This window comes from Procambarus clarkii, chromosome 22 (assembly GCF_040958095.1).
Source record: "Procambarus clarkii isolate CNS0578487 chromosome 22, FALCON_Pclarkii_2.0, whole genome shotgun sequence".
Taxonomy (NCBI): domain Eukaryota; kingdom Metazoa; phylum Arthropoda; class Malacostraca; order Decapoda; family Cambaridae; genus Procambarus; species Procambarus clarkii.
The window spans coordinates 33,616,459-33,640,793 of NC_091171.1; the positions used below are offsets into that span (position 1 = coordinate 33,616,459).

Here is a 24,335-nt window from a genome sequence, read left to right on the forward strand (position 1 = left end):
GGTAGCTCTCTAACCCCGTCTACAGTACTGTGGTAGCTCTCTAACCCCGTCTACAGTACTGTGGTAGCTCTCTAACCCCGTCTACAGTACTGTGGTAGCTCTCTAACCCCGTCTACAGTACTGTGGTAGCTCTCTAACCCCGTCTATGTACTGTAACAGCTCCTAAACTCTATGTACTGGCGCAAATCTAACCATGTTTATGTAGGACAGACAGAAATGAGTATATTCTGACTACCATTTAATAAATGAATGACCCTGTCTGGGGTCGAGAAGAAGAACAACAAACATTACGTTCTCCTTTTATTATGAACAAAAGCTGAACATGTCTTCTTTACATATCACCTGAGGAGCTAATTTTTACATTCGTGTTTGCGTGGATTTTGCATATACCTTTATCCCAAAATGTATATTTCTAGGTATTACCATGTCCCTATACAAATTGGGGGGACATGGCTGGATTATTTAAATAGCAAATATTATTTAAATAAACCAGCGAAATGCCATTATTTTCTTGTAATGTAAGTGGTGATCAGTAGACTTAGCACCACATCCTTAAATCTCTGAACGATAGAATTTATCTCATTTCGTCTATGTAAACTCATTCTCCTTGGCAAATCAGAATGCCTCTTGACAGTCTCTTGGCAAGTTTATAAATTATCTATACTTTCTATGTCTGGAACAGGGTATCAACATAGACGTTATGTCAGCAGTAGGATATAAAGAATAAAACCATTCACTTCCGTGTACAAACTTTAATATAAAAAATAATATATATCTGTACATATATACATGTGACTAGTAACAAATAACACGTGGCAGCGTACATGTGACACAACCGGCTGGCACTGTTTGGCGCCACAGTACATATCACGAATTGTTGTTGGTTGTTTGGAAGCATTGCCAGTGAGGCTGTTAGACGGTGTCGTAAGTGTTGAGTGGTGTCGTAAGTGTTGAGTGGTGTCGTAAGTGTTGAGTGGTGTCGTAAGTGTTGAGTGGTGTCACTCATGTGTAGTGGGTATAGAGTGGCAAGAGTGGGTTCACCAGTGTTTGATGGGTGTAGGATTGTGTAACTAGTGTGGTGGGCACCGCTAGCGTGCTTGTGGCTACAATATGGGGTGTAGGTTTCGTAGGGCTGGGTAGCCTGCGTGTGGCGGGTGTAAGATGGCATCACTAGTGGGAATAAAATAGGGTGAAGGCACAATAGGGCTGGGTTGCCTGTTTATGAGTTTTAATAAAACTTGTTGTGACGACTGCTCTATGACCTTCAATGGGCAGAGGATTTCAAAGAACACAAAACAACAACACAAGAGATAGAGAGAAAGAGAGTATGATGTTTTGCTCTAGAAATATTGTGTTGCTACTAGGAGGAACATCATTTATAGCTACATCAACACTGTATCAGGAGGGTTGTTCAAGCAGGTGTGGTAGCATCACGGTGGTTTGATGACTTGTACATGTATTATTGCAACACATAAGGGGAAGTGAGGTATGTATGTGAACCATTGTAATAGTGCAAGGAATGGGAGTGTACTAGTAAGTTGGTAGTGTATGGTGTAAGTGCAATATCATGACATAGAGGATGATTTGAGTGCATTAGCATTTGGTGGTGAATGATGTGACAGTACTACGCTCTCTCTCAGCAGTAGAGCCTGTAAGTATATCATAAAGTGAAAGGTTGTGTATGTGTACCGTTGTACAATTGTAGATGGTGTACTTTCACAACACTGAAGAACGTGAATGCGCATCCTAAAATGGCCAAGGAAGTTGGAAGCTTACCATTATATGATTGAGTAAGGCCTATGTGTACTCTCACAGAGCAGTGGCTGGTTTAATGTAGTAGCACAGGGATGGTAGGAGTGTGCTCTACCACAGGGTGGTAGGAGTGTGCTCTGCCACAGGGGTGGTAGGAGTGTGCTCTGTGTGACCATCACAGAGACATCAATTATATATCTACAGGTTACTATCATAGAGTAGTGGACGGTGTAAATATTATATCATATAAAAATAATTGTAAGTATACTTTCGTAGGATCGAATTTAGTGTACTATTATAGGGTCGAAGACAGTGCCATCACAGACCAGTGGAGAGTGTGGAGGAAAGTATCACAAAAGCGCGAGTAACATCACTCTTAGTAATATATAAAGTTGTGATAGTACTGTGACCATCTTCTGCAGCAGCTAATCAAGATCTACTTCCTCTACATCCTTCAGCAGAACCTGAAGGAGTGGAAGCAGACATAAGTTTTCCCACTTGGGAAAACTTATCTGAGTAGCGCTCGTGTTCCCCCCAAGGCAACACTCTTGCTACTGGCAATAATCTTGTTACTCTTATCTGGTTTTTATTTACCAGCAATAACAATGCTATTGGATCCAGAGGCAAAGTGTTACCATCATTCATATACATATAAGCTCGGTGGAGATTACATCACAGACACACGTACGGCCTCCTGAGGATGTATTGGTCCTCCGCGGAGCTCCTTCATCTGTTCACTCCTGCAGGTCTAAAGAGCACCACTAGCTCCTAAAGACCTGAGGAGTTTCACTAGCTTTCTTGCTACTACATCTTTACTGGTTGTTGTGGTGCTGGAAGGTGGGTTGGATGATCCAGCGGACACCGAGTTTAATGGCTCAGCTGACTGCTGTACTAATGTGTGTTACTCCGAGGGGGTTGCGTTGGGGGTGGAGGATGACAGTCAGCACGAACCTTGTGACTGCTCTGTCCCATACTGAACGTAAGGAATCCATCTCGCCGGTTAGTGGGTGTCATCTGTGTGTAAACATCGTAAGTGTGTTCAGAGGCATCACACGGTCGATCGTATTTCTCTGACTTACCCATGTTATCATACTGTGAAGAGGAAATACATATCCTCTGTTCTCTGTGCATATTACTGTTGCCTGTTGGGTCACCCAGGTCCAGGTCAGGGGGAGGAGGGTAAGATGGTGGTGGTGGGAGAAAAGCTGTCCAGTTCACCTGTACACCAGAGTCATCACTGCACTGCCAGTGAGCACTGTGATTAAGGTGAGGTGATGCTGGTGCCAGCAGTGCTGTAGTTGCATATGGTTCTGTTGATGTTGCACTGAGACGTTGCACCCGTGGCTCTGCATACTCATTCGGAAGTTGATCCGGACGCAAGAGTCGTGTTGATGACAAACTGGATTCCTTGTCACTTTCTGAGGGGCGCCACGATTTGCGTTCACTGTACATATTGATAGAGTGGTCAGGATAGATGGAAGGATCCTGGTAGAGGGCTGGGGCATGAGGTGGGTTGGAGGGGGGTGCCTTACGACGTAGCCGTCTTACATATATTAATGTGGCAGTAAACACCAGCAGTACAAGTGGTATTAGCAGGTACACCAGCCATGCAGGCTGTGGTGGGGCATATAACACAGAACCCCCAATGTCACCATCTGAGTTCACTCTCTGAGTGCTGTGGGCATCGTTGGGCCCAGCATCTAGCAGAACAGGGTCACTAAAGGGACCAGGACCTGCCCCTGTGACGGCTGCTACACGCACAGTATAAAGGCGACCAGGCAAAAGACCACGGGCCTCCAACCAGGGACTCACTACAGTCTCTGTGGTCTGGCTCCCGTTGTGGCTTATTGTTACCTGGTAACCCACCAGGTCCCCGCGGGCTTCCTCAGCATTCACACTCGTCCACCTGATGAGTACAGAGCCTTCCTCACGCACATTCACGCGTACATTCCCAGGTGCAACGGAAGGCACTGGAAAGGAGATAATAGGAAAGATAATCTTCAGAACATTAAAATAAAAGCAAGCAAACATTTACACTGTGAGTGGATGGATGGTGAGTAGAATGGACATAGTATACAGAGAACATGCACAGAAAAGGATGGAAAGTTAATCCAAGGAATTTGGTACCTCCCTTATGAAGAGAGATTAGGAAAGTTTGATTTACATTCTTTAGAAAGGCAAAAAAGGAAGGAGAGACGTGATTGAAATATACAAATGGATGCAAGGGTATAACAAAGGGGGATATTAATAAAGTATTAATACAGCACAAAAGGCAAAATACACCATTAACCAATGTTACAAGTTGGAGGAGTTAAGCCTTAGAAAAGACCCGGGTCTTCACTGGTTTGGAAACAGGGTTGATGGTTTATACAACAAAGTACCAAGTAACATGACAGATATGAAATCACTGGATTGTTTCAAGCGAAGGTTAGGCATACCATATATACCAATGAGTTTAGATAAGTACATATGGGAGGTGATGACAAGATCACACACTAGAATGTGAAGGGACGACGACGTTTCGGTCCGTCCTGGACCATTCTCAAGTCGATATCGACTAGAGAATGGTCCAGGACGGACCGAAACGTCGTCGTCCCTTCACATTCTAGTGTGTGGTCATGTCATCATACCTTAGCCACGTTATTGTGACACATCACCTGCACATATGGGAGGTGTCTTGAATGAGTCAATGGGTCTTTTGACATTTTTTTTAATGTAATCTTCTTGCATATTTACCAGTAGAATCCTTGGAATAGCATTAAAAAAAATATAGAGGTGATAGAACCTTAAGTAAGCAAAACTGGAAAAATAGTGTCCAAATTTTTCTTACCATTGTGTTTTCTTACCACCATTTAAAAATTATTATAGATGAATGATTGAATTTATAATTATTTTTTATCAGTAAATCAGTAAAATATTGTTATACTATGAACCAAGAGCTGATTAATGTAACACAAAACATTATGGTTATACAATCTATAAATTATTTATTCAATTTTTTTATTTTATTTTTGAGTAATTCATTTGAGTTCCTGAGCGATCTATTGATAGCAGAGATAACACCATATCTTGTATGAAAGTCTGCCTCCTGACATCTGATCAACATAATATTAGAATTCACAAAAACGTTGATAACCTTGATGAAGGAAGCTTGTAATATTATGAACAGGATGAAATAAGGATTAAAGAACAAATTACTTGAAATAGCTTACCATCCTCAGGTGTAGTGAGTGTGTAGGAGTTTGATGGTGTTCCCTCAACACTGTGCCAAAAGGGAACTATGAAGAAAGTGTAGGGTGTGTTGGGACGCAGGTCGTGCAGAAGGTGGGATGAAGATGAGGCGCCCAGGACAGTAGCCACCTGCACAGTGCCCACCTCGGCCACCGAGTATACCAACACGCCCTCCACAGACCCATCTGTTGGACCCAGAAAGTCCCAGGTCAGCAGGACACTGTCAGGGGCAGTGACAGTGGCATCAGTGAGGGTGACGATGGGGCGAGAGAGGCGGCGGCGAGCCTGGCGAACCTGGTCCATAGTGAGGCTGGGGTCACGAGGAGGGCGTGTGGTGACAGGGTCTGACCAGGGACTTGGAAATGATGCCCCTCTTTTACTGACAGCACGAACCAGGAAGGTGTATGTGTATCCGGGAGTTAGGTGACTCACTATGCATGACTCCTGTGTTATAACAGCATCAGCCACTCGCCATTCATCCCAGCCGTGTCGCCAGTATTCTATTATATACCTCTGACCTGACTCCCCACTCACTTGAGAGTTAGGAAGCCAACTCAGCTGCACTGCTGTTTGATTAACTGCCATAAGACGTGGCTTGGTGGGAGGTGCTGGCAGGAGCAATGGTTCTACGGCATCGGCATAATGTTCTACTCGCAGAACTGCTGCCTTTTCCACTGTGCCTGTGTTTGCTGCAGCACGGCAGGTGTAAATTCCTGCATCATCTAGATGTACATTCTTGAGAATGAGAGCCCCTGTATCTGGTAGAAAGATACGGGGGTCTTGTGAGAGCTGACGCGATGGCAGATGAGCTGCTGGACGATACCACCAAGAGATGGTGGCTTCTGCTGCCTCACTCACTACTTCACATGGAAAGGAGGCAATGCTTCCTGGGGCAACCATAAGATCTCTAGGACCAATACCTACCACTGGTGGTGGAAGAGCTGACACTACCACTACCTCTGCTCTTCCACTCACACCCCCACCACTACTGACACCCCAGCAATAGTATGTGCCACTGTCTTCAATTGCTGTTTGCTCCAGCAGGAGGGATTGGCCATCATCAGACACAGAGGCATGGCCACTGCTTTGGCCGGTGATTAGAATAGCAGTCCTGTCTAGTGTGGGGAGACGCCACAGTACTAAAGGCCGAGGCTCGCCCTCCACCCGGCATGAGACTTGCACCCTTTTCCCTGCCATCGCCTGAAGTCGTTGTGGCCTCTGTGTTAACTGTGGTGCGTCCACCACAGTGACCATGGCCTGAGTCGAAGCTATGCCTGCCTCACTCTCCACCTCACACACATACACACCAGAGTCCATGGGTGTTACCTGCTCCAGCACCAATTGTTCATTTTGGTTCTCTATCCTGGCACGACCCTGTGGCATCTTGCCATCCAACCGCCGCCAAGTTACAGTTGGTGTGGGCGACCCTCGTGCTCGACATGTGAGTTCCACCACCACACCTGATGGGGCAGTCACATTTGATGGTCGTTCTTCAAACCACGGTGGAGCTGAGAATGTAAAATTTTCGTTGCTTAAGGTTACTGGCATTGTCAAAGGAATATATATATATTTGTTAAGAAATATACAATTATATTTAACGAGACTGAATTATCAATACATAAAAGTGGTGCTTAAATTTGAAGGTGGGATGAGATAATAGATATACAGTACAAGATATAATGAAAGAAGCATTATACAAAGTGAGAAGCAATGACTTACTCATTATTGTGAGTTGAGTTGGAGAAGACTCCCTGGTCCCAGCAGCATTACGGGCTCGACACACGTAGGCTGCAGAGTCTTCCTGGACGGCCTGGCTGATGACCAGGTCTCCAGCCTCAGTGACGCTGACACGACTGGAGTTGGTCACCTGCCGGCCGTCCCTCAGCCAGGTCAGCTCAGGCGGAGGAGTGGCTTTGGGCGGCCGGCATGGAAGGCTGACAGAGTCACCTACCCTGGCCTTCACCGTGGGCTCTGCCTGGCTCTGGAAGTCATACGCAAGGGTGGCCACGGTCAGTGTGGCATTGTGGGAGCGTGTAGTGCCGTAGCTATTGGACGCCACGCACCAGTAGGTGCCTGTGTCACTGTCCTTCCTGGTGGCAGTGACACGGAGGAAGAAGAGGGAACCAGAGGGCAGGAGGACACGGTGGGAGCGAGGGTCTTGTGTGGAGGTGACCACCTCTTCTCCGTCACGGAACCACCTGACGCGGGCGGCACCAGAGGCGGCACAGTTGAGGGTGGCGGGGTCGTTGCGGCGAGCCACCATATTGCTGGGGTGCTCCTTGATTACTGGGGGCTCTCCTGCAGGAAAAACTAAATGTTACACTCAGCCTATGAAGGAACCAGGTAACATGGTTCCGGCAGCCTCTCTATACAGCCCATACTGGTCTGCTGGTCTCCTGTAGAAACAATATATATTACAGAAATTAGCAAGACAAAAATGGATCTCGCTGGCTCTCTGAAGGGAAATGCTTAATGGTTATCCTATTATATTCCTGTTCAGTTATTTTAGGGTTTTGTGGGGCACAAACTGTTAAAATACCTGTTGCATTATACTTCCCAGTACCTGTTGACAATTTCAAGAGTTCTACTCCTGCAGCTTAGCCTGCCGTCAGCCTTCTCTGGTAATTCTGAAGCACACACTACATGTCCACAGACCCATGGACAAAGTTAAACATTGACGAACTTGGAGATAACTTGCTTTTACTCAAGCGTCCAGAGAAAGTAGTCAGATTGCTACAAATATTTCACATTTAACCCCGTTAAATGGTTTCGGTTTCAAACTCCTTTTGACCATGTTGTAGCTCAGTCGATTAAGGCAGTGTCTGGGATGCTCCCGGACGCAGGTTCGAATCCTCGTCAAGGCCCTTGTGGATTTGTTCTTCACATTTAAATTATTAATACTCACGAAAACAACTCCTTTTGCACAAATTACAGGAATGATTACTGACAATATGGAATAATAAAGTCTTATGTTCCTAAGCCTCTACACGGCGCTGGAACCAATCGTATTGGCGTTGGCCTTTCCATTGGAGACTTTCGGTGCTGAGGAGAGGGGGGGACCTGCTGCATGGGTGACAGCTTCTCCGCTGTATCAATCTACCCTGGCTTTGCGCCCTAGAGAGGCTACTCCAGACCGACAACCAGAGCGCAATTCCATAGTCTCCTGAAACTGATGGATGCCTACTACTACTACTACTACTACCACTACGTAGCTTAATGAACCCTTTACTCAACGCCTTGTGTAGCTCAGGAACCTTCTGCTGCCAATCATCTTACCATCTTACTCAACGAGCTACCAACAAAAACTCAACTTCCTCTCGCATGTGATAAATATCGACTGTGTAATAACAATATAAACACACTGTAATGACTGAGCTCAGCAGGTACTTACGGAGGTGCTGCAACCAGCACTTACTGAGCGGGGAGGAGAGGTCCTGGCTCTGATTGCCGACCGTCTACTAGCCTTTAACACTTCTTTTTTTATATAATTTTGTCCCGAGTTTATTAGGCAGCGCCACTCATCTTGTGAGTGGACGCACCGCCATAGTGACAGTATTGGGCAGCGCCACTCATCTTGTGAGTGGACACACCGCCATAGTGACAGTATTGGGCAGCGCCACTCATCTTGTGAGTGAACACACCGCCATAGCAGCATGTACAACACTCCCTCAATAGGAAGAAAACCTGCTGGGTTGTTCATCCTGTCACTTGTACCCAGACACAGCTGGGACTTGCTTAACTGTCTCAAGTGAACAGCTCCTCAAACAAGAAGATTAACTTTTGTCAACCCTTAAAATTTACGTAATCTTGCGGGTGCAAAATGGGGGAATCTTTTTAAGAACACTATCTATATTTTGACAAATAGTGTTTTCCTAACAATGTGGGGTTTATTATTCTACACATATTTATAATAACTCTTAGATGTCCACACTCTCTCAGGTAGTGGCCAAGGCAGTGTCCGTCACTCTCATCACAGATTTTGCAACTCCGCTGCTAAGCTGTTGTATCATCCCGAATCTCCATGAGTATTTGTATCTTGCTATACCTGTTTCGTTACAACTCCCAGAACCCTCTCCAGGTATGTTCCAGGTAATTACATATTAGCTGCTATACACCCAATTACAAATTAGTTGTCATACATCCAATTACATATTACCTGGCATATAGATGGTGCAACCCACAACAGGCCAACTCCATAATACCTATTTGCATCTAGGTGAACAGAGACATCAGGTGGAAGGTCCCCCCTCCATTCCCCCCCCCTAGATCAACTGCTTACCTTCACGATGCAGTCCAGAGCAGTGTGCTAACTCTCAGGTACCTGTTTACTTCTAGTTGAACAGATTCATCAGATGAAAGGAAACGGACCAAAACGTGTCTGTCTTGTGGGAATCGAACCCGGGACCCATCGGTTGTGCTAACCAAGTGTGCTAACAACTATACAACCCTCTCCTTAGTTCCAGATCCCAGTTAATATTTAATTAAATTAAATATTAATTAACACTTTCAACACAAATTAATGATTGTTTCAATATACCTTCCATAGTTCGATCTATTAGAATGTGAATTACATAGAATAGACCTTCTCTGAACCTGTCCTCCCACCTGATACTTCGTATTTGCTACGGAATCAACCAATCCGTCAAAAAATTGCGACGTATTAGTTCAAATTACAGCACGTAAATATTTTAATTTTTCTATGCATCAGCCTCTACAGGTTAGGTTGGTTGCTTGTTCAAATTCCGGCAGGATAGGCCTGATCAGCCGAGCTGTGATGGCTAGGGACGGCACTGTGATAAAGCTATTTGTACTCGAGATCGGGCCGAATGTTGCCCGGTCCTCTTGTTGCCCAGCCTGAGGCCAGACGTAATAACTTGCTCGGTCAGGTTATTGTTGTTTGCGGTGCTCGGGGCCAACGCTGTGGCAGAACCCGGCTCTCAGCCACTTCCCCCACGAACCTCTTCACTTCTAGTAGTTAGTGTGTGTATGTGTATTGTCAGTTAAATGTCATGGGTGTATGACAGTTAACCTGTAATCGAGTATATCTGGCTAATGGGGGACCTTGATCAGCCTACCAGGCTTCCTGTCCCCAACTGAGACAACAAAGTGTGTGTGTGAAAGGATCAGTTTTAAAGCTGCTGATAATTTACACTATAATTTGATAAGGTTATAATCCTTTTTATAGTCTCCAGTAGGTTCAGTCTGCAGGTTCCAAAATGTTCGGTCATCTGACATAGTTACTTGATCTCTTGCAGACGCAAATCCTCAAGAAAATGTAACTGCTCTATCCTTGTCTTTTACACGACCATCATACCTGGTTGATGGGGTTCTGGGAGTTCTTCTACTCCCCAAGCCCGGCCCGAAGCCAGGCTTGACTTGTGAGAGTTTGGTCCACTAGGCTGTTGCTTGGAACGGCCCGCAGGCCCACATACCCACCACAGCCTGGTAGGTCCTGCACTCCTTGGAGGAAACAATCTAGTTTCCTCTTGAAGATCATAACGACATTGAATTCTTATATCTTATGCCAAGCAAATATTTATAAAATATATTTCAAAAACACCACAAATATATATTTTAAATAGCAAAATGCTGACATACATTGCAATTGCAGTGCAAGAAGTGTCGTCTTAGATCATTATATCTTAGGATACGCAAACAGCTTGTAAGGGCTAAGGTCAAGTAGCCACTGAGGTCTGACAAATAACTTTGTGTCCTCTGTATTGCATTTGCAACACCCCTCACAGGATGGGTATGGGGTGCACAATAAACTACTGCTCACAGGATGGGTATGGGGTGCACAATAAACTACTGCTCACAGGATGGGTATGGGGTGCTCAATAAACTACTGCTCACAGGATGGGTATGGGGTGCACAATAAACTACTGCTCACAGGATGGGTATGGGGTGCACAATAAACTACTGCTCACAGGATGGGTATGGGGTGCACAATAAACTACTGCTCACAGGATGGGTATGGGGTGCACAATAAACTACTGCTCACAGGATGGGTATGGGGTACACAATAAACTACTGTTCACAGGATGGGTATGGGGTGCACAATAAACTACCGCTCACAGGATGGGTATGGGGTGCACAATAAACTACTGTTCACAGGATGGGTATGAGGTGCACAATAAACTACCGCTCACAGGATGGGTATGGGGTACACAATAAACTACCGCTCACAGGATGGGTATGGGGTGCACAATAAACTACCGCTCACAGGATAGGTATGGGGTGCACAATAAACTACCGCTCACAGGATAGGTATGAGGTGCACAATAAACTACTGCTCACAGAGTGCACAATGTGGTAAAAAAAGTCGATAGTTTATTTCATCCTACTTGAGTAATATCACAATAAAACAGGAAAAACATTTTTTTTCCAATGAATGAGACTAGCTCATGGGTCCGTAGGAACACTGAAGTTTTCAACAGATAAGATACAGAGGAGACATGATTACCACATACAAAATGCTCAAGGGAATAAATAGACAGGGTAGACAAGAACAGGGTTAGTGCACGAACAAGGGGACACGAATGTAAACTAAATACCAAAATGAGTGACAGAGACATTAAAAAGAATTTGTTCAGTCTCAGAGGAATTAAGAAGTGAATGGGTGGATGCAGAATCCATTCAGAGCTTTATATGCAGATATAGCAGAGTCCAATTGGCTCTGGAACCTATACGTCAGTTAAGTTAAAGTCAAGTTAAAAAAGTCAGTTAAGAGTTGAAAGGTAGGACTGAAGATTAGATTTCTGAAATAGAGGGAATACAGAGAACCTATACGGCACGCATAGGCACGATCAAATACCAAAATTTATGGGGCCCGTCTTAAAGCTCTCAAAATGTACTCTCTGGAAAGGAAATGAGACATGTACCAAATAATATATATACATGGAAGATACTGGAGGGCCAGGTCCCAAATTTGCACAGTTGAATAACATCATACTGGAGCTAAATGTACGGAAGGAAATGCAGAATAGAACCACTGAAGAGTAGAGGTACCATAGGCACATTCAGAGAACACTGTCTGAACATCAGAGATTCACAGCTGTTCAACACCCTCCCAGCCAATGATTCCGGCAATGATTCTAATGAATCTTGATGACGGCAAGACGCATTCAACGGTCTTTAAAGGTCAACTGAATTCCTAATTAAAAGGAAGAATGAAGGAATAAGAATCACTGCTGGAACAAAGGTGGATGTATTCAAGAAGCATTTAAATAAGTTCTTGCAAGAAGTGCCGGACCAACCAGGTTGTAGTGGATGTGTTAACTAGTTTGCGTGTAAACCCACTCATTTACTTTTTGCGTGAACCCTTTTTTTTGGGGGTGTCTGGGACCTTCCGGGCCACTCTTTGTAGTAGTCTTGTGGCTCTGGTTTCTTTGCCTTGCGACACGTTTCGTGTGTAGCCTCGCGGGTATATTTCCTCGTGCTGTGCCTTGCGGCGTTTGTGGGATACTGGAGTATGCCTCGGATATATGCAGCGTTTGACCATTACCCAGGATGCCACCCACAACAGTCGACTAACACATAGGTTCCTAATCACTGCTAGGTGAACAGAGGCAATGGGTGTAAGAAGACTTGCCCATACGTCTCGCCCTGCCTGGGATACGAATCCAGTACTGTTCGGTTGTGAGCCGACTGCGCTGACCACTACGCTATAAGGTACCCTATGGCACAGTGGATATGTGGGCCTGCGGGCCGTTCGAAGCAACAGCCTGGCGGACCAAGTTATCACAACCCGAGCCTAGCTGGCCCCCCCTGGCCGGGCTCGGGGAGTAGAACTCCCGGAACCTTCTCCAGGTAAATTCCAGGTAAACACAGTGACATTACCTCTTACAGTAAAGCTCATAAGTACAGGCGCCCGAGGCCAGTTATAAAGTGAAATTCAGATCCAGGAGTTAACTAGCCCTTAAGTGTCCACCTGCGAGACCTTTACATCTTCCCTCAATCATGGCGGCTTGTTTGTATATACTGAACAGTTTGTGAGCTCCATACCGCTGCGAGGTCGTTATCGACCCATGGTTATTGTTATAGACAACCTCGTAGCTCATAACTATTATAATACAAGCAAATACATCAATAAGGAAAGATGTAGAGGTTTCGTGAGTGAACACACATATCCTGGCCCAGTCCGCCCAAGTGACGGGTCATTACCGTGACTTAGAGGTCAGGGAATTTGTTTTGCTTTCAATTCTTGTGGTTTGCGTGAAGGCGCGAGTTACCTCAGTTCGTCGACTGGTGCATGGTAAAGACGCGCTCTTCCTGGTCCCCGGTGCTGTACTGCCTCGGGTAGTACAGTCCACGGCCACGAGTCATCAACCATTTATGCAACTACTTACGAAACCTGTACATCTTTCCATAAAAATGAGGCTTGTTTACATTAACCAGTTTACGGTTTTATTATTATCAACAACCTGGAAGGGCCTCGAAGCTCATAAACCGTTTAATAAAAGTAAACAAAGCCGCTACAATTGAGGAGAGATGCACAAATTTCCGAAGTTGTTGAGTAAATGTTTGATGAATCCTTCCCTGGAGAGCATGCATTGTCTAAGACTTGAATACTCTTAAATATATCATTATCTAAAATGTATTTGCAGCACATGTGTACACATGTGTGCATAGCAACACCGAGGAAAGATTACCAGGAGTTCTTGGGTCTCTTGTTGTTACAATTAGTTTAAAACGTACTGTGTTTTAAACGTATATATATATATATATATATATATATATATATATATATATATATATATATATATATATATATATATATATATATATATATATATATATATATATATATTTATATTTATATATATACAAATATATATATGCAGCGACAGGTTTATTATATAATTATATATTTTAGTACCATAAAAATAAATGCTCATTTTGCATGTGTTCTTATATGAGACTTTAAAATGCGATAAAACCTGTAGTTTCCTACGACCAGTTTATATCTTGTATGGTTCCTCGTGTCCATCACTGCCTTGTCTACCCATGTGGCGTTTCCGCCGGTATCTGGGTGGATTACCAAGTGTGACCTTTTGTTCTCCCCTCCTCTCTCTCACCCCCCATCACATGGGGAGGGGGTGAGTGCATGAAGGGAGGGGTGGTGCTTCACGCACTTCATGGGGGTGTGCATGAAGCGAGACCGTCCCAGACGGGGTGGGGGAGGGGGGGGCGCCGTCTGGGACGGTCTCGCTTCATACAAGTCGACGATCAATCCCCGACCGGCCAAGTGAATGAGCATCATTCCTTCTCCCCCATTCTATCCCAAGCTCCATCCTCCATATATTCTCTTTTTTTTATTTTATTGGGAGCGTCACAGGGGGTCTGGGTCGTTCAGTGCCTCCATGAAGTGGGCATGGCCCCCAATGCCCTCCTTCATGAAGTCTGTGGATGTGAAATGTTCCGCGTCCAGTCCACAGACTTTTTTAGCATTAGCATTACTCTTTGTGTTCTGTTCGACAGAAAACTGAGTATCCACCGTCTTACTTCACCAGTTATTCCCATTGACCTCATTTTGTGTGCTGTTACTCCAACGTTAGGTTATTACTCACTATTTTTTTTATTAACATATTAGGTACATCTGCATTAGTGCAGCTGCCCTAGACTATATGAAGTGGGGTACAGTGTGTCAAAAAAGCTAACTAGGTGATGCTAAGAAATCCCCATCACACAGGATGGTTAGTCATAACCATCCTGCGAGATGGGGACTTGTATTACCACTGCTACCTTATTTAATCTTGTGTTGTTGATATCCTCAAAATGCATCCGGACTCTGCCAGTGCAGACCGCTTATCACATGCCTCTGTATGACTAACCATCCTGTGTGATGGGGATTTCTTAGCATCACCTAGTTAGCTTTTTTGACACACTGTACCCCACTTCATATAGTCTAGGGCAGCTGCACTAATGCAGATGTACCTAATATGTTAATAAAAAAAATAGTGAGTAATAACCTAACGTTGGAGTAACAGCACACAAAATGAGGTCAATGGGAATAACTGGTGAAGTAAGACGGTGGATACTCAGTTTTCTGTCGAACAGAACACAAAGAGTAACGGTCAACCATATAAAATCGAGTCCAAGCGCAGTTAAAAGCTCTGTACCTCAGGGTACAGTCCTTGCACCAATGCTTTTCCTTATTCTCATATCAGATATCGACAAAAATACAAGTCAGAGCTTCGTATCATCCTTTGCAGATGATACAAAAATCAGCATGAAAGTTACCTCTGCTGAAGACTGAAAAACTACAAGCAGGTATATCTTGAGGTTATCTTGAGATGGTTTCGGGACTTAGCGTCCCTGCGGCCCAGTCCTCGACCAGGCCTCCTTTTTGTTACACATTCCCAGGAAGCAGCCTGCAGCAGCTGTCTAACTTCCAGGTACCTATTTACTGCTAGGTAACAGGAGCATCAGGGTGAGAGAAACTGCTCATTTGTTTCCGCCCCCATCGGGGATCGAACCCGGAACCTCAGACTACAAATCCCGAGAGCTGTCCACTCAGCTATCAGGGCCCCCAGGATATTAATAAAGTTTTTTGACTGGGCAGCAGAAAATTACATGATGTTTGACAGTGATAAATTCCAGGTACTCAGGTACGGTAAAATGAGGACCTTAAACATAATACAAGGAACAAAACAGAGTCAAATCTGCCCATAATACGAAAGCAGCATGTAAAGGATTTGGGAATAATGATGTCTGACGACCTAACGTTTAGTGAGCGTAACCAAGCAAATATTGCGTCAGCCAAAAAATGATAGGATAGATTACGAGAACTTTCAAATCCAGGGATCCCATCACAATGGTTGTACTCTTCAAGTCACTTGTGCTGTCTCGTCTTGAGTACTGCTCAATACTCACTTTCCCCTTCAGAGCAGGAGAGATTGCTGAAATAGAAGGAGTACAGAGAACATATCCGGCACGCATAGACGCGATAAAACACCTAAATTATTGGGATTGTCTCCAAGCTCTCCAAATGTACTCACTAGAAAGTAGACGAGAGAGAGATATCAAATAATATACACGTGGAAAATACTGGAGGCCAGGTCCCAAATTTACACAGTAAAATAACAACGTACTGGAGTGAACGATATGGAAGAAAATGTAAAATAGAACCAGTGAAGAACAGAGGTGCCATAGGCACAATCAGAGAACACTGTATAAACGTCAGAGGTCCGCGGTTGTTCAACACCCTCCCAGCGAGAAATGTTGATATATTTATATAAGTATAAGAAATATTGCCGGAACAACTGTGAACATTTTCAAAAGAAAACGAGATGTTGGACCAACCTGACTGTGGTGGATATGTTAGCCTGCGGGCCGCTCCAAGCAACAGCCTAGTGGACCAAGCTCTCGTAAGTCAGAGAAGGGAGTAGAACTCCCGGAACCAAAACAAGCAGGTAATTCATAATTGTATAATCATCAGCTGCCTAACCCATCAATGTATAATCATCGTCATCTGCCTAATTCATCACTGTATAATTATCATCTGCTGCCTAATTCATGAATGTATAATCACCAGCTGGGGTCGACCGCTGGATGTACCACCCGTCCTCGACTCAAGTCCATTCCATCCAGCGGTCGACCCCACAGACGCATTCATAAAGTTTTACATGCTGTTCATTCAAAACGAGAATTTTCTCTTATATAAATTATTATAATATATATATGGCGATTATATACATGCTTCACCCACGTACTTCAAATACAAATAATCGCCAACAGAACCTAAACACCTAACCTACGCCTAGCTATACATAGAAGTTTTATGTATAATAATATTAATTTATATGTGAGAACAAACCAATTTTTAATACACAGTATGTTAAAATTGATGAATGCGTCTGGGGGAGGACGGCCGCTGCTTTAACCAGCCTAGTGTGAGAACGGGTTGGGGAAGTACATATCTCATCGGTTGTGAGGCGCGTGTAAAGTGTACTTTATCCGTAGTCATCATCTTGCCCTATCAAAGAATTCATCACATACTGACCTCAAAATCCCCAACATAGAAATAACGTGGTATGTTAAATCAAAGCGACAAGGAATAATCACGTTTTCTATACGCGAGCCGGAAGGCTAGACTAGGCTAGGTTAGATTAGGCTAGGATAGGCTAGGTTAGGTTTGGTTTGGCTAGAGGTTAGGCTAGGCTAGGTTCTGGTCGGTTAGGTTAGCTTCGCGTTTGTTAGTACGTCGTTTAAAGCCTGTTGGGGCAGCGAGAGAGCGCGGGCTGCGGAAACGAGAGGGTTTGGTGGCTTGATTAACGAGCATTTGTCATTTGTTGACGAGGATGCGCTGCGGCCTCGACAGATTAAGTAGATTGTTTGGGTTCGTACATGTCTAGTTAGGGAAAACAGTTGCATTTTTTACGGAGGGGCGTGGACATGTGAAGGTTCCAGCGGCCCTACGCTTGGCCAGCTGTTGTCGAGATGGCTCCTGTGTTCCCCTCACCCTTGGGTCCCCTCACCCAGCCGGCAGGGGGGCCATTCCCCCTGAATGGGGCAGCACTGGGTGTTGGTGGGTAGGTGGGCTTAGGTGGGTGTGGCGTGGCACGAGAAAGGATAGTCATTGGGCTGGAGCAGGCCACACCTGGTGCAGGCCACACCTGGTGCAGGCCACACCTGGTGCAAGCCACACCTGGTGCAGGCCACACCTGGTGCAGACCACACCTGGTGCAGGCCACACCTGGTGCAAGCCATGTAGGTCACGCATAATGCAGGCCACACATGATGCAGATCGAGAGGCGAGATATCACCAGCGGAGTCCCACAGGGCTCTGTACTTGGACCCAACCTGTTTCTGAAATATGTAAACGATCTTCCAGAGGGTATAGACATTCTCTCAATGTTTGTTGATGATGCTAAAGTTATGAGAAGGATCAAGATAGAGTAAGATAGACAGAGACTACAGAACGACCTGGACCAACTGGAGGAATGGTTTAGGAAATGACTATTAAAGTTTAACTTGTAACTGTAAAGTAATGAAATTAGGTGAAGGGAGCAGAAGGCTGAACACGAGGTACCATCTCGGAGGTGAAATCCTTCAAAAGTAAAGAGAAAGATCTGGGGGTTGATATCACATCGAACCTGTCCCCAGAACCCCATATCAAAAGGATATCATCAGCGGCATATACTAGATTGGCCAACATAAGAACTGCCTTTAGAAACTTGTGTAAGAAATCCTTCAGAACCTTGTATACTACTTATGTCAGACCAATCCTGTAGTATGCAGCTCCAGCCTGGAGTCCATTTAAAATCGAATTACAGTATTTGCTGGGTTAATTATTTAAGTACTTTATATAGTATTTTACTATACCATTTTTGCTTATTAATTTTTTCTCTACTAGCAATAGACTTATCCAAACCTCGTAAACATAGGCCTACTAAATACATGTAATAAAGTACTTAGATAGTTTTCTATAAGCTGTGACATGGTAGGCCTATTCAGATAATCTGTTCCCCTCAGTATATAAATTACAGATTTTTTCGACACCATATTCACGCCTCTTCATTATTTCCTCTACTAACACGATTCGAATCTCCCTTCCGCACTTGTTCGTTGACGAGCAGCCTCTTAGTGGGATGAGACGCAAACACCTATCACACCCCCTCCCCCCCGAGGACGAGAGAGGCCCCAGGAGCACTCATCACCCCCCCCCCCCCAAAGGACGAAGTGGTTGGGCACCATCCTTTCCCTAATCCTTATGATCATTTCTTTCAAGTGCTACATAGGCGAAATGGATTAGCGTTTTCTCCTGATAATTTACCTTATCATTCCTAACCAAATATCATCTTACGAACCCTAACCTATCCTCAAACTAAACTAACCTAACCTTCCATTAGTTATCCTAAAGTAACCTAACCTATCCTAAACTAACCTAACCTTCATTACCCTAACCATACCTAACCTAACCTATCCTAAACTAAACTATCCTAAACTAAAGTATCTTAAACTAATCTATCCTGAAATAACCCAACCAATGCTTAACTAACGTGTGTCGTCATAGTATTAAGTTACGATTACAAGTTACCTTAAATTATTAAGGTACGACTGCAAGTTACCTTAAATTATTAAGGTACGACTACAAGTTACCTTAAATTATTAAGTTACGACTACAAGTTACCTTAAATTATTAAGTTACGACTACAAGTTACCTTAAATTATTAAGGTACGACTGCAAGTTACCTTAAATTATTAAGTTACGACTACAAGTTACCTTAAATTATTAAGTTACGACTACAAGTTACCTTAAATTATTAAGTTACGACTACAAGTTACCTTAAATTATTAAGTTACGACTACAAGTTACCTTAAATTATTAAGGTACGACTGCAAGTTACCTTAAATTATTAAGTTACGACTACAAGTTACCTTAAATTATTAAGGTACGACTGCAAGTTACCTTAAATTATTAAGGTATAACTGCAAGTTACCTTAAATAATTAAGGTACAGCTGCAAGTTACCTTAAATTATTAAGGTACGACTGCAAGTTACCTTAAATTATTAAGGTACGACTGCAAGTTACCTTAAATTATTAAGGTACGACTAAGTTACCTTAAATTATTAAGTTACGACTACAAGTTACCTTAAATTATTAAGGTACGACTGCAAGTTACCTTAAATTATTAAGGTACGACTACAAGTTACCTTAAATTATTAAGGTGCGACTGCAAGTTACCTTAAATTATTAAGGTATAACTGCAAGTTACCTTAAATAATTAAGGTACAGCTGCAAGTTACCTTAAATTATTAAGGTACGACTGCAAGTTACCTTAAATTATTAAGGTACGACTGCAAGTTACCTTAAATTATTAAGGTACAATGCCAAGTTACCTTAAATTATTAAGGTACGACTGCAAGTTACCTTAAATTATTAAAGTACGACTGCAAGTTTCCTTAAATTATTAAGGTACGACTGCAAGTTACCTTAAATTATTAAGGTACAACGGCATGTTACCTTAAATTATTAAGGTACGACTGCAAGTTACCTTAAATCATTAAGGTACAATGGCAAGTTACCTTAAATTATTAAGGTACGACTGCAAGTTACCTTAAATTATTAAGGTGCGACTGCAGTTACCTTAAATTATTAAGGTGCAACTGCACGTTACCTTAAATTATTAAGGTACGACTGCAAGTTGCCTTAAATTATTAAGGTACGAATGCAAGTTACCTTAAATTATTAAGGTATAACTGCAGTTACCTTAAATTATTAAGGTACGAATGCAAGTTACCTTAAATTATTAAGGTACAACTGCACGTTACCTTAAATTATTAAGGTACGACTTCAAGTTACTTTAAATTATTAAGGTACGACTGCAAGTAACCTTAAATTATTAAGGTATAATTGCAGTTACCTTAAATTATTAAGGTACAACTGTAGATTATCTTAAAATAAGGTGCGACTGCAAGAAGCATCAAGCAAAATACAAAAAAAAAAAATACAGTCCTGCTTATACTGAATTCAAAGCTATTTCCTCTAGCACGATACATTTTAATAACAACGTGTCATGGTGAATGCTAAATTCAGAAGGTGCGGGTCGCTGGTGCGGGTCGCTGGCATGCTGTGCAGCCTAGCCCATTTCCGGGGCCATCGTGGTCCGCTCAGATTCACACGGGCCGCTTTGCACCGTTCACCCAACCTGTCCTACTACAAAGAACGTCGCTTTTCGTTCGTGTGCGTTACATAAGGGCAAAAATTGTCATACTAGAACACGGGAGACATCTCCCGTCACGCAGGGTGCAGTCGGACATCCACAGATCTCCAGTATCAGCTCTTGATACTGGTAATGGCTCAAAAGGGCCACCACTTACGGGGCTATTCATGTCCGTGCCACCTTTCGGGTGGCTTAACCTTCATCAATCAATTAATCGTACTAGAAAAATGGAAGCGGTTCGCGAAAGTGACGTACTGTCCCGTTTTCTGTTTTGGGTCTTCTGGTAGGTTAGGTTAGATCACTTTAAATTTATCGTTTTCTTGACGTTGGGGGGACCTTAGGAGGACGGGCTGAGTTCACCAATGGCTTTTAAACCCTACTTAACCAAATTCAGCCTAACTTGACCCAACCCAGTTTCTTCTAACCTGGCATAACCCCAGTCTAACCTTGCCTTATCTTACCTAACCAAACCTAACCTTATCCAACCTAGTCAAGCCTAACGATAAATACAGTTCATAAAATAAACAAAATCGTAATCAAGGATTTATAAGACTTAAACGTTTATATTGGACGCGCCGTCACGTAATATTGTATTATAAATAAATAAATAAATAAATTTTTATTCAGGTAAGGTACATACATACAAGGTAAGATACAAAAGTTGATGGATTTAAAGATAGAGCTGGTACATACAATGCCTAAAGCCACTATTACGCAAAGCGTTTCGGGCAGGAATTGTCAAAAATTGCCAAAAACGCAAAACTGTCAAAAACGCAAAGCGTTTTGGGTATTGAAAAAATCATGCATGCAAAATTATATGCATCAGGCCTCGTAGCCTGGTGAATAGCGCGCAGGACTCGTAATTCTGTGGCGCGGGTTCGATTCCCGCATGAGGCAGAAACAAATGGGCATAGTTTCTTTCACCCTGAATGCCCCTGTTACCTAGCAGTAAATAGGTACCTGGGAGTTAGTCAGCTGTCACGGGCTGCTTCCTGGGGGTGGAGGCCTGGTCGAGGACCGGGCCGCGGGGACACTAAAGCCCCGAAATCATCTCAAGATAACCTCAAGATAAGGCCTATATTTACAAAATATAACAATATAAACAACAAAAAAGTATACACGCTCCCCTGGAATTATCTTCAGCCTATCTTGCACAGAATTTGATTTATTCATAATTAAAAGCGCAATAATAATTTCCACGTCAATAACATATTTATTTATTGCTGCTTAAATATATATGACGTTATTGAAGCTTGACTTTACAACATTGCCAAAAGGCGTTGTGGGTCTTAGTACACTGGATCATCAAAACAGAGATATCCCGGGTTCGATTCCTGCAGCAGGAGAGCGAAACGGTTTGGTACGTTTCCTTATACCTGATGCCACTGTTCATCTAACAGTAAATAAGTACCTTTAGAGTTAGGCAACTGTTGTGGGAAGCACTGCAACTTTCCCTAAGTGAACATTCCGTCATAAGGAGAGTACTGGCCTAAAGTTTCGCTTCCTAAAGTGAACACTTTATTTCGGTTCAAATTGTTCAATCACTATTGAAACTTTCAGACACTGATCTTCCTATATTCAATCGTGAATTACTTCCTGAAATATTTTAATTTGTTTCGAAATGCAACAAATCTTGCAATACTTTTAGGAAGACTGACAACAGCTATACTTGTTGGGCTTAAGACTTTTTTCAATCTCTGGAGGGTTATTAATTAAGGTCTATCAACCATTGGAAGGTTATTAAGGTCTATCAACCTCTGGGGGGGATATTAAGGCCTATCATCCTATGGAGGGTTATTAAGGTCTATCAACCATTGGAGGGTTAAGGGCTGTCAACCTCTGGAGGGTATATTAAGACATCACAATAGCTTGCTGACCAACAGCAAGTATGCTTCAGCTCTGAATGCATACTAGGATTCTCGGTGTATATACACCGAGAATATATATATATATATATATATATATATATATATATATATATATATATATATATATATATATATATATAAACGATTGTATGTATACACGGTTATATATATAAACAATTGTAAAGTTATATATACACGGTCATATATATATACACGGTGTATATACACAGCTGTATATACAGTTGTATGTATATATATATACCTCAAAGTGAATATAAATATTCCTTACCTATACGCAAAGTCTGTACCTTATAATACTCTTTAACTTAATATAATTTACCCGAAACTCGGCATGTTATATATATCAATATGAATGCCTATATATGTAAACATTATACTACAAACTCTATGGAATGCATTTTATGTTATTATTATTATTGCTATAACTCAGCAAAACCTTCTTTAAAATAAACAAAATATTTCAACTTGTATTAATTCAATAAAATTCAAATAAATTAAACAACTTAACCTTAAAAAAGTTAGTTTACCCATGGTTAAAAGTTACGAGAAGCAAGCTAACTTGAAAGTTATTTAACAGACTGAAAGACAAAATAAATTAGCAGGAATTTTAAAATAATGTTGTTAAGCTGACCTTGTTGTGCAAGACACACTGCCAGCAGGAACACCAGATGCTTGGCATCCATGGCTGCTGCTTCTTCAACTTCTCGCTAACTTCCACTGGAGAACTTACGAACTTCAGAGTCGTTCCATTTTCTACCATAATGAAATCACACTTCAAGCACCTACAACTTATTAATTGTTAACACTTCTTTCCTCGAATGAGGTTTGATTTGATATTGTAATTATTGAAGGTACGCACTGATATACGAATGAAGGTTTCCTTGCTTTAGGAGTGAATGGAATCACACGATACTTTGAGCGCACGCGGAGCAGCGTAACTTCCCTGGCGATGGTCTGGGCGCACACTGAGTGTAGTGGTGGGTGGTGGGCCCCTATGGTGGTGGTGGTGGGCCAAGTGGGCGGAGCTTGGCCCCTGGTGGGCGGGGCTACTGCTCACACACACACTGCAACGGAAACTTTGCTTGAGTAGTACTTACATATCTGTACTTACCTACCATTGTCAATCAGTAAGTGAGGTACCTCTCTCTCTGTCTGTCTCTGTCAGTCTGTCTGTCTCCCTCTCTCTCTCTCTCTCTCTCTCTCTCTCTCTCTCTCTCTCTCTCTCTCTCTCTCTCTCTGTCTCTGTCTGTCTCTGTCTGTCTCTCTCTGTCTCTGTCTGTCTGTCTCTGTCTCTGTCTCTGTCTCTCTCTCTCACTCTCTCTCTCTCTCTCTCTCTCTCTCTCTGTCTCTCTCTCTCTCTGTCTCTCTCTCTCTCTCTGTCTCTCTCTCTCTGTCTCTCTCTCTCTCTCTCTCTCTCTCTCTCTCTCTCTCTCACTCTCTCTCTCTGTCTCTCTCTCTCTCTCTCTCTCTCTCTCTCTCTCTCTCTCTCTCTCTCTCTCTCTCTCTCTCTCTCTCTCTCTCTCTCTCTCTCTCTCTCTCTCTCTCTCTCTCTGTTACCCTGACTAGAATTGTTGAACCTTTTGGCTGATAATTTAACTCTTCTGACGTTCGAATCCTTTTCCCTCGAAGTTTTTCCTTTGTAAGTATACCATCTTTGTTGACAAAAATTAATATACGGTATTGCCTGATCGAAGTAGTTCATTCAGGTGTTTTAAAAGTGCTGCTCATATTCACTGCCTCACATCCCTGGAAAACAGAAGAGTAAGGGGAGACATGATAACCACCTACAAAATT

The 24,335-nt window shown here is 43.0% G+C and overlaps 1 protein-coding gene across 1 annotated transcript; it reads right to left on the minus strand.

The window, feature by feature from the left end:
* Positions 1 to 732: 732 nt before the first annotated feature.
* On the minus strand, positions 733 to 23,579 carry LOC123758743 (roundabout homolog 1). The gene is made up of 4 exons (XM_045743381.2): positions 23,173 to 23,579; positions 6,703 to 7,281; positions 4,965 to 6,491; positions 733 to 3,722 (listed from the first exon to the last, which is right to left on the minus strand). Exons 1-4 carry the CDS (start codon positions 23,222 to 23,224, stop codon positions 2,644 to 2,646), a joined length of 3,237 nt encoding a protein of 1,078 aa, XP_045599337.1. The 5' UTR covers positions 23,225 to 23,579; the 3' UTR covers positions 733 to 2,643.
* Positions 23,580 to 24,335: the final 756 nt, after the last annotated feature.

What these genes read in the sequence shown, in the direction of transcription:
- LOC123758743 (XM_045743381.2), bottom strand. Translation starts at nt 23,224, where the DNA reads ATGGATGCCAAGCATCTGGTGTTCCTGCTGGCAGTGTGTCTTGCACAA. An exon ending in AGTGTGTCTTGCACAACAAG is followed by an intron (nt 7,282 to 23,172) that starts GTCAGCTTAACA and finishes TTTTTCCTGCAG; the next exon opens with GAGAGCCCCCAGTAATCAAG. An exon ending in ACTCACTACACCTGAGGATG is followed by an intron (nt 3,723 to 4,964) that starts GTAAGCTATTTC and finishes TCTCCTTTCCAG; the next exon opens with TGCCTTCCGTTGCACCTGGG.